Source organism: Andrena cerasifolii, chromosome 6 (genome assembly GCF_050908995.1).
Source record: "Andrena cerasifolii isolate SP2316 chromosome 6, iyAndCera1_principal, whole genome shotgun sequence".
Classification (NCBI taxonomy): Eukaryota; Metazoa; Arthropoda; class Insecta; order Hymenoptera; family Andrenidae; genus Andrena; species Andrena cerasifolii.
This window is the reverse complement of record NC_135123.1, coordinates 17,083,459-17,105,731: the sequence shown is the minus strand read 5'-3', so window position 1 is coordinate 17,105,731 and position 22,273 is coordinate 17,083,459. Positions and strand designations below refer to the sequence as shown.

At 39.7% G+C, this 22,273-nt stretch overlaps 4 protein-coding genes across 14 annotated transcripts; 2 read left to right on the top strand and 2 right to left on the bottom strand.

The window, feature by feature from the left end:
• The first annotated feature begins 70 nt into the window (after positions 1-70).
• On the top strand, positions 71-7,239 carry LOC143369533 (transcription elongation factor SPT6). Of its 2 annotated transcripts, XM_076813585.1 has the most exons (10): positions 71-511; positions 620-704; positions 804-1,000; positions 1,079-1,195; positions 1,329-1,346; positions 1,439-4,890; positions 4,976-5,492; positions 5,567-5,807; positions 5,899-6,340; positions 6,415-7,239. In XM_076813585.1, exons 1-10 carry the CDS (start codon positions 473-475, stop codon positions 6,611-6,613), a joined length of 5,307 nt encoding a protein of 1,768 aa, XP_076669700.1. In that variant the 5' UTR covers positions 71-472; the 3' UTR covers positions 6,614-7,239. The 2 variants fall into 2 exon arrangements, with proteins under 2 accessions (XP_076669700.1, XP_076669701.1); XM_076813586.1 differs by lacking the exon at positions 1,329-1,346 and having other exon boundaries at positions 72-511.
• LOC143369534 (uncharacterized) lies at positions 6,844-12,083 on the bottom strand. Of its 3 annotated transcripts, none has more exons than XM_076813587.1 (11): positions 11,801-12,083; positions 11,116-11,720; positions 10,947-11,059; positions 8,953-10,864; positions 8,737-8,867; positions 8,570-8,656; positions 8,383-8,499; positions 8,153-8,304; positions 7,907-8,065; positions 7,695-7,837; positions 6,844-7,618 (listed from the first exon to the last, which is right to left on the bottom strand). In XM_076813587.1, the coding sequence occupies exons 1-11, from the start codon at positions 11,816-11,818 to the stop codon at positions 7,504-7,506; spliced, it is 3,552 nt and encodes a 1,183-aa protein (XP_076669702.1). In that variant the 5' UTR covers positions 11,819-12,083; the 3' UTR covers positions 6,844-7,503. The 3 variants fall into 3 exon arrangements, with proteins under 3 accessions (XP_076669702.1, XP_076669704.1, XP_076669703.1); XM_076813589.1 differs by having other exon boundaries at positions 11,116-11,744; positions 11,834-12,083; XM_076813588.1 differs by having other exon boundaries at positions 7,684-7,837; positions 11,801-12,082.
• A 149-nt stretch (positions 12,084-12,232) lies between these two features.
• Positions 12,233-16,898, bottom strand: LOC143369546 (uncharacterized). Of its 3 annotated transcripts, none has more exons than XM_076813623.1 (7): positions 16,766-16,898; positions 16,262-16,480; positions 15,989-16,184; positions 15,817-15,914; positions 15,604-15,740; positions 15,177-15,527; positions 12,233-15,093 (listed from the first exon to the last, which is right to left on the bottom strand). In XM_076813623.1, the coding sequence occupies exons 2-7, from the start codon at positions 16,307-16,309 to the stop codon at positions 14,766-14,768; spliced, it is 1,158 nt and encodes a 385-aa protein (XP_076669738.1). In that variant the 5' UTR covers positions 16,310-16,480; positions 16,766-16,898; the 3' UTR covers positions 12,233-14,765. The 3 variants fall into 3 exon arrangements, with proteins under 3 accessions (XP_076669738.1, XP_076669737.1, XP_076669739.1); XM_076813622.1 differs by having other exon boundaries at positions 16,758-16,874; XM_076813624.1 differs by having other exon boundaries at positions 16,262-16,469; positions 16,753-16,871.
• Positions 16,899-16,937: 39 nt separating this feature from the next.
• LOC143369540 (uncharacterized) lies at positions 16,938-21,381 on the top strand. Of its 6 annotated transcripts, none has more exons than XM_076813611.1 (11): positions 16,938-17,019; positions 18,092-18,283; positions 18,365-18,658; positions 18,743-19,522; positions 19,593-19,827; positions 19,916-20,163; positions 20,254-20,433; positions 20,518-20,657; positions 20,747-20,870; positions 20,931-21,106; positions 21,167-21,381. In XM_076813611.1, exons 2-11 carry the CDS (start codon positions 18,221-18,223, stop codon positions 21,270-21,272), a joined length of 2,346 nt encoding a protein of 781 aa, XP_076669726.1. In that variant the 5' UTR covers positions 16,938-17,019; positions 18,092-18,220; the 3' UTR covers positions 21,273-21,381. The 6 variants fall into 6 exon arrangements, with proteins under 6 accessions (XP_076669726.1, XP_076669724.1, XP_076669727.1 ...); XM_076813609.1 differs by having other exon boundaries at positions 16,957-17,085; XM_076813612.1 differs by lacking the exon at positions 16,938-17,019 and adding an exon at positions 17,101-17,262.
• The last annotated feature ends 892 nt before the right edge of the window (positions 21,382-22,273 follow it).

Here is a 22,273-nt window from a genome sequence, read left to right as displayed (position 1 = left end):
CTTTCAGATGCCCTCTGGTGGCGTAACTGTGCAATTTAGAAATGGGTTAGGAATAATTGGTAATAATGAAGTTTTCAAATGTCAATTATATTATTAAAAATAAGTATGTATGTAGATCGGTACTATAGACTAAGAATACTTTCCCCATTCCCTCTAATAGCGAGAGGATATTTCGATTCTCTAGTGCATTCATACATTTGAATTCGGGTTTTAATCATCATTCATGAGGAACGATGAGGAACGTCAGTGGCTCTCATTCTCCGAGGTTTCTTGAGGAAATGAGGAAACATCAAAGTCCTGATAATCTCTCTATCGGTTATAGATACCCAGGCACAGCTGGATTGAGTGTTAAGTGCTCGATCTGGTTCGATCCCGAATATTTGAGGATTTGAGTGGATTTGAGTTATTCGGTGTAATTCGGTGCGGCAGCGTAAATTCCACTGTTTCAAAGGGAAGCAAATCGCCGAAAAAAATGGCTGATTTCTTAGATTCGGAGGCGCAGGAGAGCGAGGTACATATGTTATTAATTTCACACCACTGTCTATGTTATACTGAAAGCAATGTCTGCTGTCCTCGAAAACTCATGTGTCACTGACGGATATGTTCTGTTGTATTTTAGGAGGAAGAGGAGTTGAATGACAATGAGAAGAAGAAACTCAAGAAGATCAAGGCTGTGGAAGAGAGCGAAGAGGAAGAAGAAGAAGGTGAAAACGCAGTAATACATATCTATGTTGTAGCGTAACAGTTTGCGGAAAGTCTTCCACTTTTGGAGCTCTAATTCATCGTCCACTGTTTGCTCACAGATGACGAAGATCGTTTGCGCGAAGAACTTAAAGATCTTATAGACGACAATCCCATAGAGGAAAGCGAAGGGGAAGATAGCGATGGCTCTACAACTTCCAAGAAACGTAAAAAAAGCGACGACGAAGATTTCGATGATCGTCTAGAAGACGAGGATTACGATTTAATAGAGGAAAACTTAGGAGTGAAAGTCGAAAGGGTATACGCGAATTAGTCTGCTTTCTCGAAGAACGACAAATCCTTACACGCGTAACGATAACGTGATCCTTTACTTCAGAAACGTTTCAAACGCCTCCGCAGGATTCAAGACGAAGAATCCGAAGAGGAGCAGGAGAAAGAGGCGGACGACGATAGGGATGCTATCGCGAACGAGCTTTTCGAAGGCTCCGGAGATGTAAGTTTCCACTTCTACGAGTTAGTTTTTTTTTTAATTTGCGACCGAACTGCTCCATAGATTTAATGGAATTTTTATTACTTTATACATAACATATACTTAACGTTTGCGCTTCTTTTCATACCTCTGTCAGGAAAGAGAAATTAGTATGGTACGTATGCGTAGATAGAGCGTGCACGAAAATCATTTGAGCATTTCTGTTCTGTCCGAATACTATTCCAGTTGCGTTATTTACTTTATTAGGAAGATGAAAGGAGGAGCGAACGCAGTCATAGACACGAAGTGGATACATTCGACGAGGAGGGGAGCGAAGGGGATTACACGGATGCGGATGATTTCATCGTGGACGACGATGGTAGACCGATCGCTGAAAAACGCAAAAAGAAGAAGCCGATATTTTCGGACGCGGCCTTACAGGAAGCTCAAGACATTTTCGGCGTTGATTTCGATTACGATGAATTTGGTAAATACGGCGAGGAGGACTACGAAGAGGAGGAGGAGGAGGAGGAAGAGGAAGACGAGTACATGGATGAGGAGGACGCCGAGAGACCAAGAAGACCAAAGAAACAGCTGAAAAAGAAAACTACGAGGAAAAGTATTTTCGAGATTTACGAACCTAGCGAGCTGAAGCGGGGTCACTTCACCGACTTGGATAATGAGATACGTAACACCGATATACCGGAGAGAATGCAGCTTCGATCCATTCCCGTTACACAAGTGGCAGAGGGTTCCGACGAGCTGGACCTTGAGGCGGAATGGATCTATAAACAAGCCTTCTGCCGACCAACTGTCTCCATCCAAGACGCTCACTTGAACGCCGAGGCTAAGGAGAGAGCTCGAAAGGGGCCTCAGACCGTCGGCAAGATTAAAAAGGCCTTGGATTTCATGCGAAACCAACATTTCGAGGTTCCTTTTATATCCTTTTATAGGAAGGAATACGTGCTACCAGAACTGAATATTAACGATCTTTGGAAGGTGTACAAGTTTGACGCGAAATGGTGCCAGCTTCGCCAAAGGAAAGAGAATTTATTGAAGTTGTTTGAGAAGATGAGGAACTATCAGCTGGACCAGATCATGAAGAACCCTGACGCTCCTTTATCGGATAACGTGCGAGTGATTAAAGAGGACGATATAGAACGGTTGAGAAATGTGCAAACAAGCGAGGAACTGAACGACGTTTATCATCATTTTATGCTATACTACAGCCAGGATATTCCAGCGATGCAAGAGGCCGTGCGGAAGAAAGAGAAAGAAGCGCGACGAGAGGCAAAGATACTGAGACGAAAGCAACAGATCGCCGATGCCGAGGAGAACGGAGAAGAGCCACCAGCGGAAGAGGAAGCGGAAGCAGAGGAAGAAGAGGAGCCGGACGAAACGTTGAAGCAAGCCGTACGAACTGGCCCGTATTCTATTTGCAGGCGAGCCGGCCTCGACGGTCTTGCGAAAAAGTTCGGCCTCAGTCCTGAGTACTTTGCGGAGAATTTACGAGACAATTACCAACGGCACGAGGTGGATCAAGAGCCCACGGAACCGTTAACCATTGCTAACGAATATTGCAGCCAGGTAGTTACTACACCAGAAGAGGTGTTGAAAGCCGCGCAATTAATGGTAGCTATACAGTTGGCGCGCGAACCATTGGTAAGGAAGTGCGTTCGAGAGATGTACATGGAACGGGCAAAGATATCGGTGAAGCCGACGAAGAAGGGGATGAAGGAGATAGACGAGAACCATCCGATATATGGGATGAAATACCTGAAGGATAAGCCCGTGCGCGATCTGGTCGGCGATCAGTTTCTAAATCTATTCATAGCCGAGGAGGATAAGTTGATCGTGATCACGTTAAGCGACAGAATCGAAGGGAACACCAGCAGCAATTACGTGGATGAAATGAAGCAGCTCTATTACCGAGACGAGTTCAGTAAGAACGTTCAGGATTGGAACGCCTTGAGAATTGGAAGCGTGGAAATGGCGCTCACGCGGATGGTTATACCGAGCCTGAAGAAAGAGCTGAGAACGAGTCTGATCGCGGAAGCGAAGGAGTGCGTGATGAGAGCGTGCTGTCGTAAGATGTACAATTGGATCAAAGTAGCCCCTTACAGCTGCGAATTTCCGGAAGAGGAAGACGAGGAATGGGACACCAGCAAGGGGCTGCGGGTGATGGGATTAGCTTACGTGCCGGACTATTCGCAAGCCGCGTTCACTTGCCTGATCGCTCCGGACGGGGAGTGTACCGATTACTTGAGACTGCCGCACCTGATGAAACGGAAGAACAGCTATCGGGAGGACGAGAAGGCGATGAAAGAGGCCGACCTGTTAGCGATTCGAAACTTTATAGCCACTAAAAAGCCGCACGTCGTAGCGATAAGCGGGGAATCTAGAGAGGCGATGATGATCGCCTCCGATATTAAAGAATGCGTGGCCAGTCTGGTGGAGGAGGAGCAATTCCCAGCGATTCAAGTGGAAAGCTGCGACAACGAGCTGGCTAAAATCTATTCGAACAGCAACAAAGGTGTATCGGAGTTTCGAGATTACCCGGAGTTGTTGCGACAAGCCATCTCCCTGGCTAGGAGGATGCAGGACCCTCTGGTCGAGTTCTCGCAGTTGTGCACCGCGGACGAAGAGATCTTGTGCCTGAGATATCACAGTCTGCAGGATCAGCTACCAAAGGACGAGCTTCTCGAGAACCTGTACTTGGAGTTTGTTAATCGCGTGAACGAAGTTGGCGTGGACGTGAATAAGGCGGTGCAACAAGCCTATTGCGGAAACTTGGTACAATTCGTGTGCGGCCTAGGGCCGAGGAAAGGGCAAGCCCTGGTCAAGATGCTGAAGCAAACTAATCAAAGGTTAGAGAACAGAACGCAACTTGTCACTGCTTGTCACATGGGGCCCAAAGTGTTCATTAATTGCGCCGGTTTTATCAAGATAGATACAAACAGTCTAGGGGATAGCACCGAAGCATACGTGGAAGTTCTCGATGGATCGCGCGTCCATCCGGAGACCTACGAATGGGCGAGGAAAATGGCAGTGGATGCTCTGGAGTACGACGACGAGGACGCGAATCCCGCCGGCGCCCTCGAGGAGATCCTAGAATCCCCCGAGAGACTGAAAGACCTAGATCTGGACGCGTTCGCGGAAGAGCTCGAGAGGCAAGGTTTTGGTAACAAGTGCGTCACTTTGTACGACATCAGGGCCGAATTGAATTGCCGTTACAAAGATCTACGTGTGTCCTATCAGTCGCCCAGCGCCGAGAGACTGTTCGATATTCTGACAAAGGAGACGCCGGAAACGTTTTACGTAGGTAAACTGGTGCTGGCCACGGTGATAGGTATAAGCCATAGGAAACCGCAGGGCGAGCAATTGGATCAAGCCAATCCCGTGAGAAACGATGAAACGGGCTTGTGGCAGTGCCCGTTCTGCTTGAAGAACGACTTCCCCGAGCTATCCGAAGTATGGAATCACTTCGACGCTGGAGCCTGCCCAGGCAAAGCTACCGGCGTCAGATTGAGACTGGACAACGGCATATCCGGTTATATTCACATTAAAAATTTGTCCGACAGACACGTCGCGAATCCTGAGGAGAGAGTAAGCGTAGGACAGATCATTCATTGCCGGATAATAAAGATCGAGGTCGAGCGATTCAGCGTCGAATGTACGAGCAAGAGCAGCGATCTCGCTGATAAAAATCACGAATGGAGGTGTGTGTGTGTGCGTGTGTTCTCTTAATATCACCTAGGTTGATCGGTCCGTAGTTTGAAGTTCCTTTATTTCCTTTATTTTCAGGCCGCAACGGGATCCGTATTACGACACGGACACGGAACAGAAGGACGCCAAGGTGGAGGAAGACGCGAAAAAGGCCAAACAGCGTCAGACGTACGTGAAACGAGTGATCGTTCACCCGTCTTTTCACAATATCAGCTTCGCGGAAGCTGAGAAACTTATGCAAACTATGAAACAAGGGGAGGCGATCGTTAGGCCCAGCAGCAAAGGCGCGGATCACTTGACTGTCACGTGGAAAGTGACCGATGAGATCTACCAGCACATCGACGTGAGAGAGGAGGGAAAAGAGAATGCGTTCTCCCTAGGACAAAGTCTGTGGATAGGGAACGAAGAGTTCGAGGACTTGGATGAAATAATCGCGAGGCACGTGAATCCTATGGCTGCGTATGCGTCGGAACTATTGGACTTCAAGTATTATAAGCCAAGCATAGAGGGTATCAAAGATAAAGCGGAGGAAATATTAAAAGAACAAAAGAAAGAAAACCCCGGAGGAATACCGTACATAATATCTGCCGCAAAGGTCCGTATCGGTCGACTGTTCTCCGAGTCCTACGTGTACATTCACGTGTACAAGATAGGGACATTTTATTTCAGAATTACCCGGGAAAGTTCCTTTTGTCTTACCTTCCGCGGGCCCGGTGCCGTCACGAATACGTGACAGTGTCGCCGGAGGGATTCCGATTCAGGGGACAAATGTTCGGCAGGGTGAACGATCTCTTTCGTTGGTTCAAGGAACACTTTCGAGATCCAGTACCTGGACAGTCTACTCCTAGCACTCCGCGCGGCGCAATGACCTCTAGAACGCCTTACCATACTACGCCTGGAGCAGTAACCGGTAAGCATTTCGACACATGTAATCGCGTTCACGTTCGCGTTTGCGCGCGCTTCAACAGATTTAATGTACGTATTGACGCGCGACATTACAGGAATGAATCAAGAAGTGATCCAAAGAGTGGCGCAAAATCTTCCTCATCACATGTTACATTCTTTATCGCAAGTGGCCAATCAAACCCCGCATCATTATCCGCCGCACACTCCAGGAACTGCTAGCGCAGCTGGATACGGTGGGGTTCACACTTATCCGAATACACCGTACACGCCATCTGGCCAAACCCCTTTCATGACACCCTACCAAACGCCGCATCATACGCCGCATCATGGTCAGCCGACTCCCAGATACGGGCAACAGACCCCTAACCACCAACAAGGACCCTTCATCCATCCGCCTCCTCCGGTAGCCACTCCTGGTCATCACAGATCCACGCCGTCGCACAGACCTACCCCTCCTATATCGACAACCGGTGATCCCATGGACTGGAAGAAGGCGGCAGAAGCGTGGGCAAGATTGAAAAGTGGCCCCAGAGTGACGTAAGTATCTTCCTTGTCACCTCTAAAACCATACATACGTACGACTTTGCCTGTTTTTAACTTTTCTTCACTAGCGGTTCCACCCCAAGATACGAAGAGTCTAGAAAAACTCCACGAAACTACGAGGAAGCTATTGGCAGGACAACGCCGCGAAACAGGAATTCCGGCCGGACTCCGTCTTATAAATCTCCTCGGGGAACCCCGCACACCAACTCTAGTCCTCGGAGTATGTCGCTCAGTGGCGATGGTACTCCTCTATACGATGAGAGCTAACGAACTCGTTTGTGCATAAATAAAATTTTTAGGTGATGATTTCTGCTAACATCATATCGAATGGTATACAAAGAATATAAAGATAGAGGATAGAGCAGAGTCTAGAGGTGCATCGAGGATGGGTGGTGATCTTAACGACGAGCATCGGTCGTTCTGTATAAAAGAAAATTGCCAACTCCAGTTGAAAGATCATTAGGACCCTACCCATTCGATCTAGCGATATCTTTCAGTCTCTTACACGTTTATATATTTAGAAAAGTAATGAGATATATACTTCGTACATATGTATACACGTATGTACGTATATATATATACACACACACACACACACACAGCATTACGCATCTGGATTCTCTCTAAAATATCTGCGTTGTGTACAATTTGAAAAATTGTAAAACTCGAAATTTATTTTATTATACGTATATTTTTATTTTTTACCCTACTTGTTCATACTGATCCACGCTTTAGTATGTATGTATATGTAACATCTTTTTTCAGTTTTAACTCTATCGGCGCTAAGTTACTGTACATTTCTTACGTTATTGACTTGCATCCGGAATATACTTCCTACATACTTTATACAATTGTTAAATTGCATTATAAACAATAAAGCAATGTACAAAACTTGTTTGTCCCATAAGTTTATTATATCCTTCTCGAGTGAAACGTAACAATAAAGATCGTCGCCCATTACGCCGAAGCGCGGCGACCAAAGCGAAATGTTCGGTCATATGAGCGATGCGTGATCGCTGCGCTTCGACTTAGTGGGCGACCATGGGCGACGACCTTAAATGCAGATTTTCCTAGGAACGAGTCAAGCCCGTAGACAATTTAACAGAATATTTTACATTACTTGCTAATACTTTAGTCATAACTGCAAATTATTCGATTCATACATAAGAATCTTGATCGTCGGATAAAATGTCATCCTTAAATGGAATATCTTGATAAAACGTACATTTTATATCGCGGTAGGTTTCAGCTGAAGATTGGTTTCTCATAAACCTGAACAAATGCGTTGTGTCAGTAATATCGTATGCAACACGAAACAATTGTTACTAATTACGTACTTGAAAATTACATTTCTTTCGAAGTATTAAAATCGCCATTTGCTCGTACGGTCGGTTGCGTCGGTTTCGTTATTACTTTTGCTTCTGCATCCTGTTTATTCTCCGTATCCGCGGAATTTGGTGACCCCCGTTGATTTCCTTTAACTTTTTGCTTCTATTGGATTAAACAAAAAAAAGTCTCTTAAACACACAAAGAAGGGAAAGAAAAGGGCCTTAAACATACCTTAGAGGCGGGAATGTTTTTATTGTCGCTCGAGTCGCTTGATTCTACCGCTTGCTCCACGGCTCTTCTCTTTTTTCTCGTTACAAAATTTCCGTGTTTATTGCGTCCGATCTTTTTTAAATCCTTAGTCGAATTTTCTGCACCGCTGACGGGTGTATTCTACAGTATGGAACGTAACAATCATTATGAAACATTGTGTACAATAAATTGAAAATTACATTATTTTAACGACTGCACGATAGATACCTTTGACTCGTCGGAATCATTTTTCTTACTTCTATTCGTTTTTTGTAAGGGTTTACTGTTACTGCGACATTCGCAGGAAGTCGTTAATAGAGAGTCTTGCGAAATACCAGGACTGTATACTGGGTTATTATCCTTCAAAGCAATACGTTCCCCTAGGAAGATCAGAAAAAGTAGAATTAACTTCGCTAATGGTTATGCAGCTCTAAGAGTAATAAGTTTCAATTTCTTACCAGTCCAATAACTTAATGGAGGTATAATCCTCCTGCCTTTTGAACTTACGCCAATATTTATAGCGTCTACTGTGTCGTTTAATTTTACCGTAGTCACCCTTGAATGGTCATCGTCCCCTGAAATATAACCGATATGCATTTATTACTCTTTAAGAATTACGCCACTGACCTCGTTTAACTTACTCACTTCGTAATGATTTCCACGTTCTGCAAAATGTTTCTATCCTCGACGGACATCCGTAACGACATTGATGTAAAAGCTCCTTAGGTATCGCTACAATTGAGGAAACAATGGCATATTCTTAGTTAATTAAAACACGATACAGTTACGATATAATAATATTTATGTCTAACCATGTTTGGTATCATTTATGTCACCGATTAATTCGTAAAACTCATGGTTTACTGTTTCAATCAATTTCGATGATACTCGGCGCATCACAGGGCCCGTTTTAAAATTTCTATGCACAACGTGGCCAGCATCGCTATACAGATATAATGATATATATATATATATATATATATGTTATTATACATGGAATTAAAAAGGCATTAATAACATTAACTCACTTTAGTAATTTCCCCACGAAAATTAAACACAATTCTGGCTTCTGTAGAAGTCTCGGTACCCAAGCGGATAACAACTTCGATTTACAATCATTTTCATCTTGATCGTCTATGGCAACTCTTAACTCGTCCTGCCTCCATTTTTTCGAAATTGGAGAATTCACATTACCCACCTGAACATTATTATGTGCCTCGTGATCTTGTTTCTTGTGAATTAACGGCACTGGATTGCTAATCCTAATAGAGTTAGGCTTTTTAAGGGGGGACTCTTTCTGTTTCAAACTTTTCACGTCCTCGTTCGGTTTCTTGAGTTCTTTATTATTATCCTTCTCAACTACATCCACTTTTAGCCCTTGCTTTCTCATAATGTCTACGCTAACAGCTACTGAACTAATTAAAACGGGTTTCGAAATTTTTTTACCAGCATCCATTGGTTGGGCTAGCAGTTGTTCAGGTTGCTCTTCAATTACATAATCTTGATGCTGATGATTGAAATTTCCGTCTCGATTCTTGAAAATTTCCGTACGAGAATTTGTGTCTGCCACATCGTTCCTCATTCCAGTAGTTCCATTAATTTTACATTCATTGTTCTCGCTTGCCTTAAAAGAGTCGCAAATAGTTCCACCAGACCTATAGTGCTTGGTTGAATGCTTCTGTACGATATGTTCCTGCATTTCGTGTGTACGTTCATCTCTTTTAAAGGAATTTCTTTTCTCCCGTTCTCCCTCTTCAATTTCATTGAAATTAGAATGCTTACTAACATTATCTTCATCATTTGTATTATTAATAAATTTCTTGACTCTTAGACATTCTGTCTCGTCTCCTATAATACTAACACTAGAATCATTAAATTTCATGCTATTAACATTAGCAATCCTGCTTGCATCGGAGAAACTTTTGTCTCGAGATACATTTGGAGTATATTTGTTCCCTGTAATATTATGCTTCTGATGCATCAATTGTTTTCGTACTTTACGTTTACAAGGTTTAGTTAATGTTTCCTTTTGCCGTAGTACTCGTTCCGCTGATATCCTAGGAACTCCTGCATAAATTTCGCTCCCACTATCGTCATCGTCATCTTTATCTCTATTTGCGCCAATAAACTTATTACCCGTGATAGTGCGATCTGTTTTTATAGAACATGAATGTTTATCTATGTCAAGATGAAGAGGATTTTGCAGAGGAATCAATTCGGATTGGCAGTATTCACGTGAATTGTCGTTTGCCTCGTTACGTTGGTCCTGCACTGTACATTTATTTTGCTCTAGCTTCGAACCCTCTGTATTGGATTCATCGTCTTTAATTGGCCCATGCGACATAACGTAATTTAGACAGTCAAATATTTCAATGATTTTATTCATAAATTCTTCAGGGCAATTCTTATCTAAGTTATCAACAATGCCATTCAATTTATCCTTTAATTTGTTAGTTTTATTTCCAAGGTAAGAGCAGCTCGAAGCTATGCTTTCTTGCTGTTTATAGCTTTCTTTCTCACAACTGCACTGCTTTGCGGGAGTTTGAACGGCAACGTTATCACACAACTTACTGCTCGCGTTAGACATACGTGTCTGTGTGGATAAATTGCTTATTCGACCACTACGCGGGCTACGATTTTCTTTGCCACTATTCGACTGCGAGACATTAAATGTACAGTCGGAATTAAATGACAGTCGGGATGCACGCATTCCATTGGAAGTTTTGAATTTCAGTGTTTTATCTTCGGGACTGCTGAGAGACGCATAAGTGATATCTGTTACTTCGCTTTTTAAATCGTCGTCACTGTCCGCGATAGGGGTCGGCCAACGAAAAGTTAGTTTAGACCCTTGCTGTACAAATGTTCTCCAAATTTGATAAACGTTTTCCCAATCGTCGGGAAATCCACTATGAAATTTACCCCTCACAAAGTCTGGTAATTCTGAGATAATTTCAGATTTTATTCTCTAACGTAGAAAAGCTTACAAATAACAGGACATAATTGAATACTGTCGAATATTTACCATATCCATCGTCAACAATGTCCCCTTGCAGATAATACACATGCTTAGAAATAGATTGGACAGTGGTAATTGTCAACCGCCTAATAATAGGCTTGCTTCTAGCGATTTGTCCACTGAAATAATAAAACAAACTTAGGACCCAAATGTACGCACAAACGTGTAAACTTACCATTCTATCATTCCTCTGATAATCAACTGGCCCTGCTCGTTTAACACAACTTTCCACCTCGTGAAAATCCTAATCTTTTTATTCTGCACAGTATTAGAACTATTCTGCAAATAACGGAGAGCACTTTCTTTAGGAGATTCTTTGTCAATGTCAGATGCGGTGCAATCGATTTCTGGCACAGGTCCAGCTTTTGCGATGTTATGTGCCACGCTATTTGATTTCTTAAAAGTAGAAAGAATACGATCGCAATTAGGCGGTGGCATCATAAACTGATCTTCTCGGGGGTCAGCATCTTTGTTGAATTTTTTAATACTAGACGTAGCAGTCCGTTTGTGATCACTTTTAGTGTCTTTCCCTTTCAAAAGGATATTTTTCAAATTGTTGCTCGAAGAAACAACCTCGCTGCCTATTCTAGAGGCTTGTAAGAATGGAACGTTAGTACTCGAATCAAATGCATCTGCATTAATACTGGAGATGCTAGGTGACATAATCGATGACCAGGAAACATCTCCATCCTGTTTCCTCCCTTTTTTAAGCAAAGCAAGCTTCAAAGTTCGTTCTAACCTTTTATATCGTTCATCGGTTTGAAGATCACTAAATTTCACCTATTACAAATGTAAGTGAAGTAACTGTAAGAGATAGTAAACAATAATTTACTTATACAATATTGGAATCGTGTACAGACCTCTGCCATGTGTGCCATAATATAAGTACATACATATACGAATTCACTATTTAATGCACTTGAATTAATCCTTGTATCGTTGGAAACTTAATTGTTTCTATTTCAAATTTCATGCAACTATAATTAATTCTTATAAACGTAAGAAAATTCTTACATGTAACATATAATGTAGAAATAAAGATATTATTTATTTATACAGTGAATTATTGGGCTCTTCAATTCCTCGAACTCGTTCAAACTTGCTCTGCAGCACATCGTCCAAGATCATCCGAGATTGGCGCGCAATTTCGAGAATCAACTGTACTGTACCCGACACACTTGTTGTATGTATGTACTTATGTAGATGTATCAGGGGTTCTCAACGCAAGCACAGCCAAGCATAGCCTATTAATTACGCATGCATACAACTTCAAATTGAACATTACTAGTATATAAATGAAAAGTATCATATTGTATTGCTTTTTAATATTCTACTGATTTAAACACACATATACATTTCTTCAATATATGATGATGAAATACTTTCAAACGCAGTTACATACACTGACGTGGCGGCGATAAACATAAGTATATATGTATACTGAATTTATGAACGGAAAATATATGCATATGTAGATAATATGTACATACATACATTATGCAATCTTAATTGTGTTAAAGGGGTAATGATCGTGAAACAACGCGAATATGTGAGAGAAAGTGACAGAGAAAGATGTTTAATTTAATGGTTTGTTACATTCACAATAACTAAGTAAATATGGAACAACGACCGACAACACAGAAAGTAATCTTTTCTTTTGTTCGTATCGCTGTTGTTTGTACGAGATGTAACATATTCTTGAATGGATGTGTAAAACTTATAAAAAAAATATAAAAAAATATTCTATATTTGGTTGCAATATCGACATTACCTGTATATCGTTCAACAATACGCTAATTCTTCTCTCAATAAAATTGCATAAAAACTATTACAATTAATTATTCAATAATCTAAAAAGAAAAGTTTAATGTACACACATACACAATTCTGAAATATTGCGCGCGTACTTATTAAGCTTAAGCTTTGGTCACTTTAAGCCTGAGAGACTAGCATCATATAAATATTGGTCGTATTTCTTTTATTATTATCATCGTCGTCGTCGTCGTCGTCGTCGCCGTGGTTGTCATCGTCCTTATCATCATCAACTTTTCTTTTTAAGGAAGAAATATGCTATTGTTCCTTCTAATAATAAAAATGGAGCAATTACATATTTTTCGATTCGCTTCACGATAGCACAAGTAATTGTATCTGCTAATTATCACTGATAATCGCTCATAAAGTGCAAATGTTCTACTTTTACATCAGTAGATTACAATGAGTAAAATTGCACTAGATTTTTACATCGAGGATTGTATAATCTTAATTGAATGTTCGTACTATGTCTATTGCAAGCTGTACGCACGTAACCGACATTAATTACTTTCTTCAAGCGGGTACAAGAAAAAGTAGATTGTTCTCTTATTAACAAATATACCTCTATTGGAAAAATTTCGTACGACCGTCTGTAATTAAATAGGGAAAGGAGAGTCTGCTACGTGTGTGTGTGTGTGTGTGTGTGTATGTCGTTTGTTGAGAAGAAGAAACCCAGACGATATAAGGGGCGAGGTGGCTACTTCGTTCGCATTGGCTTCCACCGCCTGTGTCCCGGTCGCTTACTTTGTGTTCGTCGAAGTTGTCACGTCGGCTAATAGCGACAATACGTGTACCCTACCCTACCTCTACGATTGTGTTTGAGAACGCGGGCCTATGGGGATGTACCAATCGGACCATCAAGCTTCTGCCGGGGCACGTCTCAGCAAACCACAGTATGTATGTATTAGGGTGGCCCTTCATGATTTCGAGAAAAATGCATTTGAATACCTCACTTCTGATGTCTACATCTTCGATATTTTTGCGAATTTCGGTCACAAATTTTCAGGAAACATTCATGACATATCAAATACTGAAAATATGAAAAAAAAAAGGTTATCTTCGGTACATGACCAAAAATTGTCCTCAAAAATAAAAATTCCATTTTTTGTTCGCCTTCATAAATAAAAAGTGTTCGAGAAGCATTTAAACTTTCAACATCTGAGGAAAAAAACTTTTTTTTAGTTTTTCGGACTTTTTTCGAAAACCGGTTGCCGCACGAGATAAAGTAATATAACATAAAATATTCTCCTTGTCCGAATCTACAACTTTTGTTTGACATATTTTTTTATTTAATCAATAACTTGGAGGGTATTATAGAAAATCGGTACTTTGCGAGCTGTTAAATAATTATTTAAATGCTCGGCAGATTTTTTTTTTACGTAAAACTACGTCTTTCCCCGCACTATATAGGTACGCAACGGCTAGGGGGCCCAAATTAAGACTTGGATGTCACAAAATATACAAACCCGTTGCGCTGTTACTGCTCGCAAACGGAAAGAGATGGATGATTTTTATAGCTTTAGATAGAGGAAGAAACACTGCATTTAAAACTACATGAACCGTTATTATCGAGATATGATTTGATTTCAGCTCGACGCAGCGAGCGAATGGATTCCTTAAGTTTTTCTGATGAAAATCATACCAAATGTAACATAAATCGGACTATTTTTAACGAAGCTAATTTCTTTAATTATGGTCCGAATTACGTCGTTTTGGGGCCAATTTCGTCGGGAAATCATAAGGAATCGTTTGACGAGACATGCTGAATAATAGGAACACACTCATTAACCTTTAGGGGGTGTTTTCACCCTGAAAACCGAAAATGGACACAAACAATAAATTTCTTAATACTTCTATTATCCCCAACAACGGAATGTTCGGGTTTTTATTATTTGGAACTATTCTGAAAGGTGCCCCGAAGAAAATTCAAAAGTCGAAAATAAGAGCCACCCTACTATGTATGTATGTATGTATGCATGTATGTATTCAATATATTGGCAGACTGTTCTCACTTTATGATTTATTACCCGCAGAATTATTAGCTTCTCTCGACCCTTCGGCGGAGTCTGTAAATTCTTTTTGATGATCTTTCGAATTTCTATCCTTATAATCTCGTCGATGATGATGGTAATCGTTATCTCTGCGATCTTTCTGTGACGTTTGACCCCTGTATTTTCGGTTACTTTCATCGCGATAATAATTACGGTAACCTCGAGGCCGATAAAACGGGGATTCATAGATCACCGTATCCGACTTGATGCTTCCGTTTTGAAGTTGCGGTAATACGGTTGAATCCATTTCCGGCTGATGATCTTGTTTATCGTGTCGATTTCTTCCATTCCTACCGAATCGTAATCATCGTAATCCAAATTATAGATACGAAAGTGAAGAAATATGTAACAAGTATTTAAATTTAAGCGGTACCTAGGTACTCTGCGGTGCCAATAACTCTGGCTTTGTAAAGGTGGGAATTTCTGGGGTGCTTGTTCTTGCGTGGAACTTGTGGGCGATCCACGACTGTGATGGCTATTATTATTGTCGCGAGATCGAGCCCCCTTGTTACTACTTGCTGCATTTGCGGATGCTGCTTTTAACGTTGCGATTTCTTTCCTTTGATCTTCGTTTTGTTTATGTAACCGTTTTACCATTGCTTCTCTTACTTCCAAACATGCGACTAAATCCGTCTGAACGGGATCGAGTCTCGATTCAACTTGGATTCCTACATCTGTCATTGATTGCTTATTTATCTTCTCTTCCTCGGCCGAATTCAACTGTCTGCAACAAATAAACTCCTTCTCACATCAATTTAAACAAATATGTAATATTTTTCGTATCGTTTGTAATTACTAACTCCTTTTGCTGTTCGACAATTTCATTTAAGTACTGGTTTTGTGTCTTGACCTCTTGCAATGATATTTTAGTATCTTGTAAATCTTTTTCCAATAGTTCCACTTGCAATGGAGCGACGTTTACAGATAGTGGGCTACCCTGCAAAATAAGACTCCTACTATAGATAATCTGAATTTAATTTCAAAAGAATTTAGAACCTCAAAAGCCTGGATACCTTTGATTTCACGAACCCAGTTCCATTGTCCTCGGGAGAAGAAGGACTGCTAGCTGCGTAAGCGGATCCTTTTGAGAATACTAACTGGAACTGTAAATCTGTACACAAGTATGGAACATTAGAGCTTTAACAGAGCTGAGCAAAGAAATGCGAAGAAAAGTCTTTAATTCACCTCTATTCTTTTGGCGTAACGATTCAACTTCCTGGTGCAAAGCAACCAGCGTCGCTTGATGCTGTTCTTGTAAAAATTTCATATTTTGCTCCAGTTGAGCTACTTTATCCATGTTTATAGTTTGATGTCTAAGCGTTTGATTCAATCCATCGTTTCTCTCTGTTAATACTACTATATCCGATGGTGATTTCTTCCCCTGAGAACAGAATTTATGGTGGGACGATATTTACGATACTTATAGTTCCATTTAAATCTGCTACACGTTATACTCACTTGAGGAAAGGGTACGGTTGGTAATTTAACCAACACTTTGGATGTCATTCTTACGAACCTTTACGTTCAATTAAGAAAGAAAGACATAAATGTTCGGTATAGGTAGCGTCGAACGGTATAAAATATTCCTTCGAGTACGACGACGAAAGATAGTGATTGGTGAAAAGCTTTCTACCATAAAGCGTCTCGTTTGCGAAAATCAATTGTACTTTAACTGGTCTGAAAAAATGATGTTATAAAAGGAGCAGTGAATTTTATTAGCTAAAGCGTTTTCAAAAGAATCAAATGAATTTTTAAGATATTATCAATTAATATTGTCTACTTAAGGGCTTGAGATACAGATATTTTGATCGGCGATCTGTACCTTTTAATGACATTCATCGTAAAAATGGGTAATACAAAATGATCGGAAATGTGACTATGAAAGAAACGCGTAAGACCATAAAACAAGCCCGGTCATGGCAAAGAGTTATAATACTTGTCTTCTATACATTACCAAATTACATTTAAACTAGTAGACGTTTTACGAGACGAAAGCCGAAAATTCAACAGCAGACAAGGAATCGGAAACTCCGTGCAGCGTGATTCTGCGCCTGAATTTTCTGACGTCACGTCACGTCACGTCGCCTCGCGTCGCCTCGCGTCGCGTCGCACCAGCCAAGGATTGGTTAACGCTTGTAACAAGAATGGTGGGCATAAAGTTTTTCTGATTCAACGCGACAATTGTAACGATACATCTGTTGAAAATAGAATTGCAGGTAGATTGTCGAATTGCAGATAGTTGGAGAGAGTTTTGCAAAGTGGTATGATACGGCGAGAAGCAGGTAGATTCTGGTAGATACCAACCTCAACGTCGACGTAGTTTCACGAATTTAAAAGAGAGCGCGCGCGCCTAAGGTATAGATCGTCAGGTGGATTCCGTTCGGATACGCAGGACAAAACTGGTTCGCAAGACGACCTGTGTTTTCCATGTCCTTGCACGCGGGAGTATTGATCCAATGGCATGTAACAAATGATAGCACACCATAGCCGCGCCCATACATACCTTTTCTCCATTCTATCTCATTGTCTGCCTGGTTTGCTCCGCGTAAAACCATCTGCGAATCATTTCTATTTGCTTCCATACAAGAGTCGAGACCAAACTTATAAGCGTACATACAGAGTTTTCTCATCTCCTTTAATAATATTTAACACGTCCAGGCGTTTCTCCATGGTATTTTCATATTAGAGAACACATTCTTCAACAATTTCTCGTTCGAATAGCATTGAAATTTCAAACTGCAAGGATAAATAAGTATGTTGAACAGCAAATAATATCACCTTATAATATATGTATATTATTATACTCTTCAGTTACTGCGCTATAACAAAACAATCATTGTGTTCATATATAATAGCGTGTAATGAAAGCATGCAATAACATGCACAAAGATTATCTAAAGTCGCTAAATGATCGATAATTCTCTAGATTACAGAAGGAATAGATTCAATTGTGATCGCTTTGAACGGATGCGTAACACCCCATAGGTACCAACGATTGTTTTGGAATATGCACTATGCCTATGCACTATGCATACGCATTTATCGCGCGCGCGCGCTCGCACCGGTGGGTGCTCGATGTGTGTTTATTGCGTTATACAATGTGGATTTTAAATTCCGAGTCATTCCGCATGGAGAATGTACTCTGAAGTAATTTAGATACGTTGTTTAAATATCGAATTTGTATTTGCTAATTTAACTCCTGTTTAAACCGGAAAAGGAAGTAATTTTTTTAACTTTCTTTACTTTACCACCAGAAGAGGAACAGGCTCATGTCCGACTTTTTTACAGTTCACAGGCTCTTTGATAGTATGATGCACTCGGTTTAGTGTATTATACTTTTTTAAATTATTCTACGGCAATATCAACCACACCAATAACCATATCCTCCTTTTGCTACAAAGCAAGCGAGCTAATGAAATGAACAATATGGATAAAGAGCATTTCCTTTCTTTCAAAATGAGAGAAGATTATAGTTTTAAGGTAGCTATGCATGTTTCAACGTACTTAATTGCTTAAAAAAAAAAGTATCATTCATATAAACTTTCTGTATTATGTATATAGTATATACCTGAAAGTCACTTTAAGCATGTAGTGAAGAATGTACAAAGGCAAAGGCGCCAGGAGGACGAGGAACGTATCTGGGCTTCATTTGTTAAAACACCCAAGTTAGATTGTCAGAGATTCGACAAGAAAGATGTTCACCTTTCGATAGGCGGCATGACAGGTTTCCTACAAGAAAATATACAAGATGTAGATAGAGAACTTAAGAGGCTGCAGGACGATGCGTTGCCCGAACAGAACAAAAGGGTTTACGATCCTAAATCCAACGTCGGGAATGAAATAACACGCGCTGATGTAAGTATTTCTAACTCTTCTGTCGGCTGAACGTATCGTCCCCTTGTCATATAAATGAAACTTATATCTGATTGTTAATAATAGGCAAACAACATAAGGAATAATTTTCCCAAGGAGAAATTCTCAAGAAAGAATAAGAATACTCGTGGTACTGATATCTTAATTCCAGTATTGCAAGAACATAATGTCCCTAATTGTAAAGAATCTGACGGATCGAAAAAAGTTTGTAGATTAAGGGTTAAGAAATCTCTGTCAGATCCGTCGATTACACAAAAGAAGCGTTTCACGAATCGACTTTTACAAGCAGCAAATCACTTTGAGAATAATTCTAATTCGGACTCGAGTAATAACAGAGATGATATTGTCCGCGTACAACCAGATCCAGTTACAATACAAAAAATTTTATCCATGCAAAAGAAAATTACCGAGTTATTAAATGAAATTTCATTTAGATTGCACAGGATTCCTCTGCCAGATGGTGACAATGATATGAGGAGAAGGCAACAGCAAACTATGGAATTTGCCATAAGATTTTCAAGAAATTATCTGTACGATCTTAACAGGCTTCTTATAACTATTCAAAGGTACCTGGGAATCATATCCTCTAGAGCAGAGTTGACACAACGTCGCAAAAATATTGCATTCTATCAAGACATAATCAAACAGAAACTAATCGCTGCTCATCAGTTATTGATACAAGCTTTGAATGCTTATTGCAAGCATGTTCCTAACTCTGTCCTTGAAGGTCATCCTATAAAACTTCAAGAAGTATTACAAGTTGTCTGTAAGCTCAGAGATATTTGCGGCAAAATTGAGATCTCTACCAATTGTCTCTGTTCAGGGGATACTAATATCTGGCCGGTGGTAATATGCGTTGAATAAAAGTAAAGTCCACCAATTTCTTGTCAAAATTTATAAAATTCATTTATCATAGGAAAAGGATGTTCAAGATAAACTTGATACTATTCTGTCTGAATTAAAGCTGAGTTTAGAATGTAAACATCCACCTATAAGGTATGGAAATGTTGAATCTACAGTGAACGTAGCACAAATATCGTCGCGCAACAAAAGATACTCCGTTAAAAAGAATTTATCTGGTCGCCTAAGCATGTATAACGTGGATGTACATAAGAATAATCAAAAGAAAAAGAATGCTTTAAAAGGAAACAGTAAATGTCATTTTTCTAAGACTTGAAATTATTAGGCATGTATCCACAATTTTAAACACATTTTGTAAATTAAACTTATTTTCTCCAGACTACTGTTGCCGGAACGACAAAAAGTGGAATCTTGTGGACACTAAAAGCACGTGTAGTCAACATTATTCGATACCAGAACTACTCTATCCTAGTCCAGTAACGCACACGTCATCTTCTAGGGACATTGTTCAGATTGATTCCGCGAGGAGTGTGAATTGTTCCAAAGATGATGATGATGATGATGATGATGATGATGATGATGATATTAAAACCATGGTGGATAGAGTACCGATTGATTCTGAGACCGTAAGTAAGACATTAATCAATAAATATTATGATCCCCAACGCATAACGATACAATGAAAGTAGAGTAACAGTTTAAAGTACGTATTACAGGAGAAATCGTCCACCGGAATATGGAAAGTAAAAAGTACAGAAGACAATGAGGCACGCATTATTGTAGAAAATATTACAAACGATGACGATTTAATAAAAAAAGTAACAACTGTTACTAAGGAACACTTGTCCACTCTGGTTCCTGTGATAAGCGATTTAATGACTCATGTGTCAAAAACAGTAATACAGAAAGTTATTTAACAAGGATTTACTTTTAAACAATCACAGTTTAACAGTTAACTATGTCATTTTTTCTTTTGCTAGCAGAATGAATCAAATGCTCAGCCTCTAACAGAAACAACCGTGGAAACATTAGTAGAGTTTTTGCAAAAATATCAGCGTCCAAAAGACTCTGACACCAAAGCAAAGTTGAAGGATGAACATTCGCGTATCAAATTAAATGGGTAAATGGAAGATAATACTAAAAGTAGTAATAAGAACGGTATATCCTATGTAGGTGGAATAAGAACGAATATTTTCTGTATTACGACAGTTTATCTGAAATGCAGAAACACGAAAAAAATGTACGTTTGATTTATATGTCATCCGTGGATGAAGTTTCCAAAACTGGCCAATGCGATGCTTCGTGTCAAGCAAATTATGAGACTGGAGTAGAAGTAAGTGATACAGGGATAATTGAAAAATAACCAATACATATTGTTATGATAAATTTCTAGAGCACGGATGATAGAAAAGCTGTGGGTTCGGTTAGCAAGGATGAGACGGAGCTTACCATCTCGAGAGAGACCGAACTACAGTTCTTAGCGTATAAGCACGAATATAAAAGTCTCTGCCGATCAAAACCAATGTATTCTAGCAACACACAAAATAAACCATGGGATATCGTAGCATGGTAAGTGTACTAGCTATTATTAATTATGTTTTTTTATATAACAAACATCTCTTTAAACAGGATATCGGACAAACTGATAGAGGAACTAATAATTGAAATAACATATGAGCTACAAATGACTGATGTGATTAAGAAAATGTTCAAAATGGAATTTCAAGAATTTTAACAACACTATTTACTCGTGCCAAACTAAAATAGAAAATCATATTCACACAGGAAACGATTTTTACTTAGAAAACCCATAAATTTTTAAAATAAACTATTACTTTGTATAACCATGTTTAATTCTGTTATGAAAGATTGTAAACATTAATCCTCTACGACTCTACGTGTATGTAGAATAACTGTATCCGTAAGTCGATAATAACTATTTATCTTCAAACACGGCATTTCCAAAATTTGTTGAAGGAAATAGTTAAGAGAATATACTTCTAGCTACACTTGCAAGCATGTATAAATTTATTAGCATAAAATTTCTAATTCATTGAAAAACTTGAGCACTTTCTAAGTATACAGCGTAGATGTCCCAATTACCGTGCCTTTATGCTTAAAGAAGCCGTACAAAAAACTCGCATAAATAAATAAGGAGAGACATTTTTTTAATTAACTTAAACTATTAATGTATGTGTTACAAACGAGAAGGTTGCACTTTTAAGCAATTTAAACGTAGAAACAAAAATTTCAAAAATGCATATGAAGAGTTCGATGGATTTACCTAAATCCTTACCGGAAACGGTAAGGAACACATACTTTACAGAAGTGAATAAATTGAGAATTATCATGATTTGCACTTATGTAAAATGTTTATTATATCATAAAAGGTTCAAATTTTATGAAGTATCACACAACGTAATGTTGTGTCACACGCTCGGGGGGCTTGCAAGCCCCCTTACAATTTTCGTGTCACGTGCAACGTTACCGGGGAAGTTTCGAAACGGATTGTAACGCTACGCGTGGCAAAACTATATAGGTCACTCGAACAAATTTATTTAACATAAAAATTTATATAAACAACAACACTATTTGTGGAAGACATGCTCTGATGATATAGCGTGGAATACCTCACCATGGAATTGCAACTTGGTATAGGTATTCGATAAGGTGCTGAGGCAGAGAGGACTTTAAAAATCGTCAAAAACCCATCAGTTACAATATCTCGCTGAAATA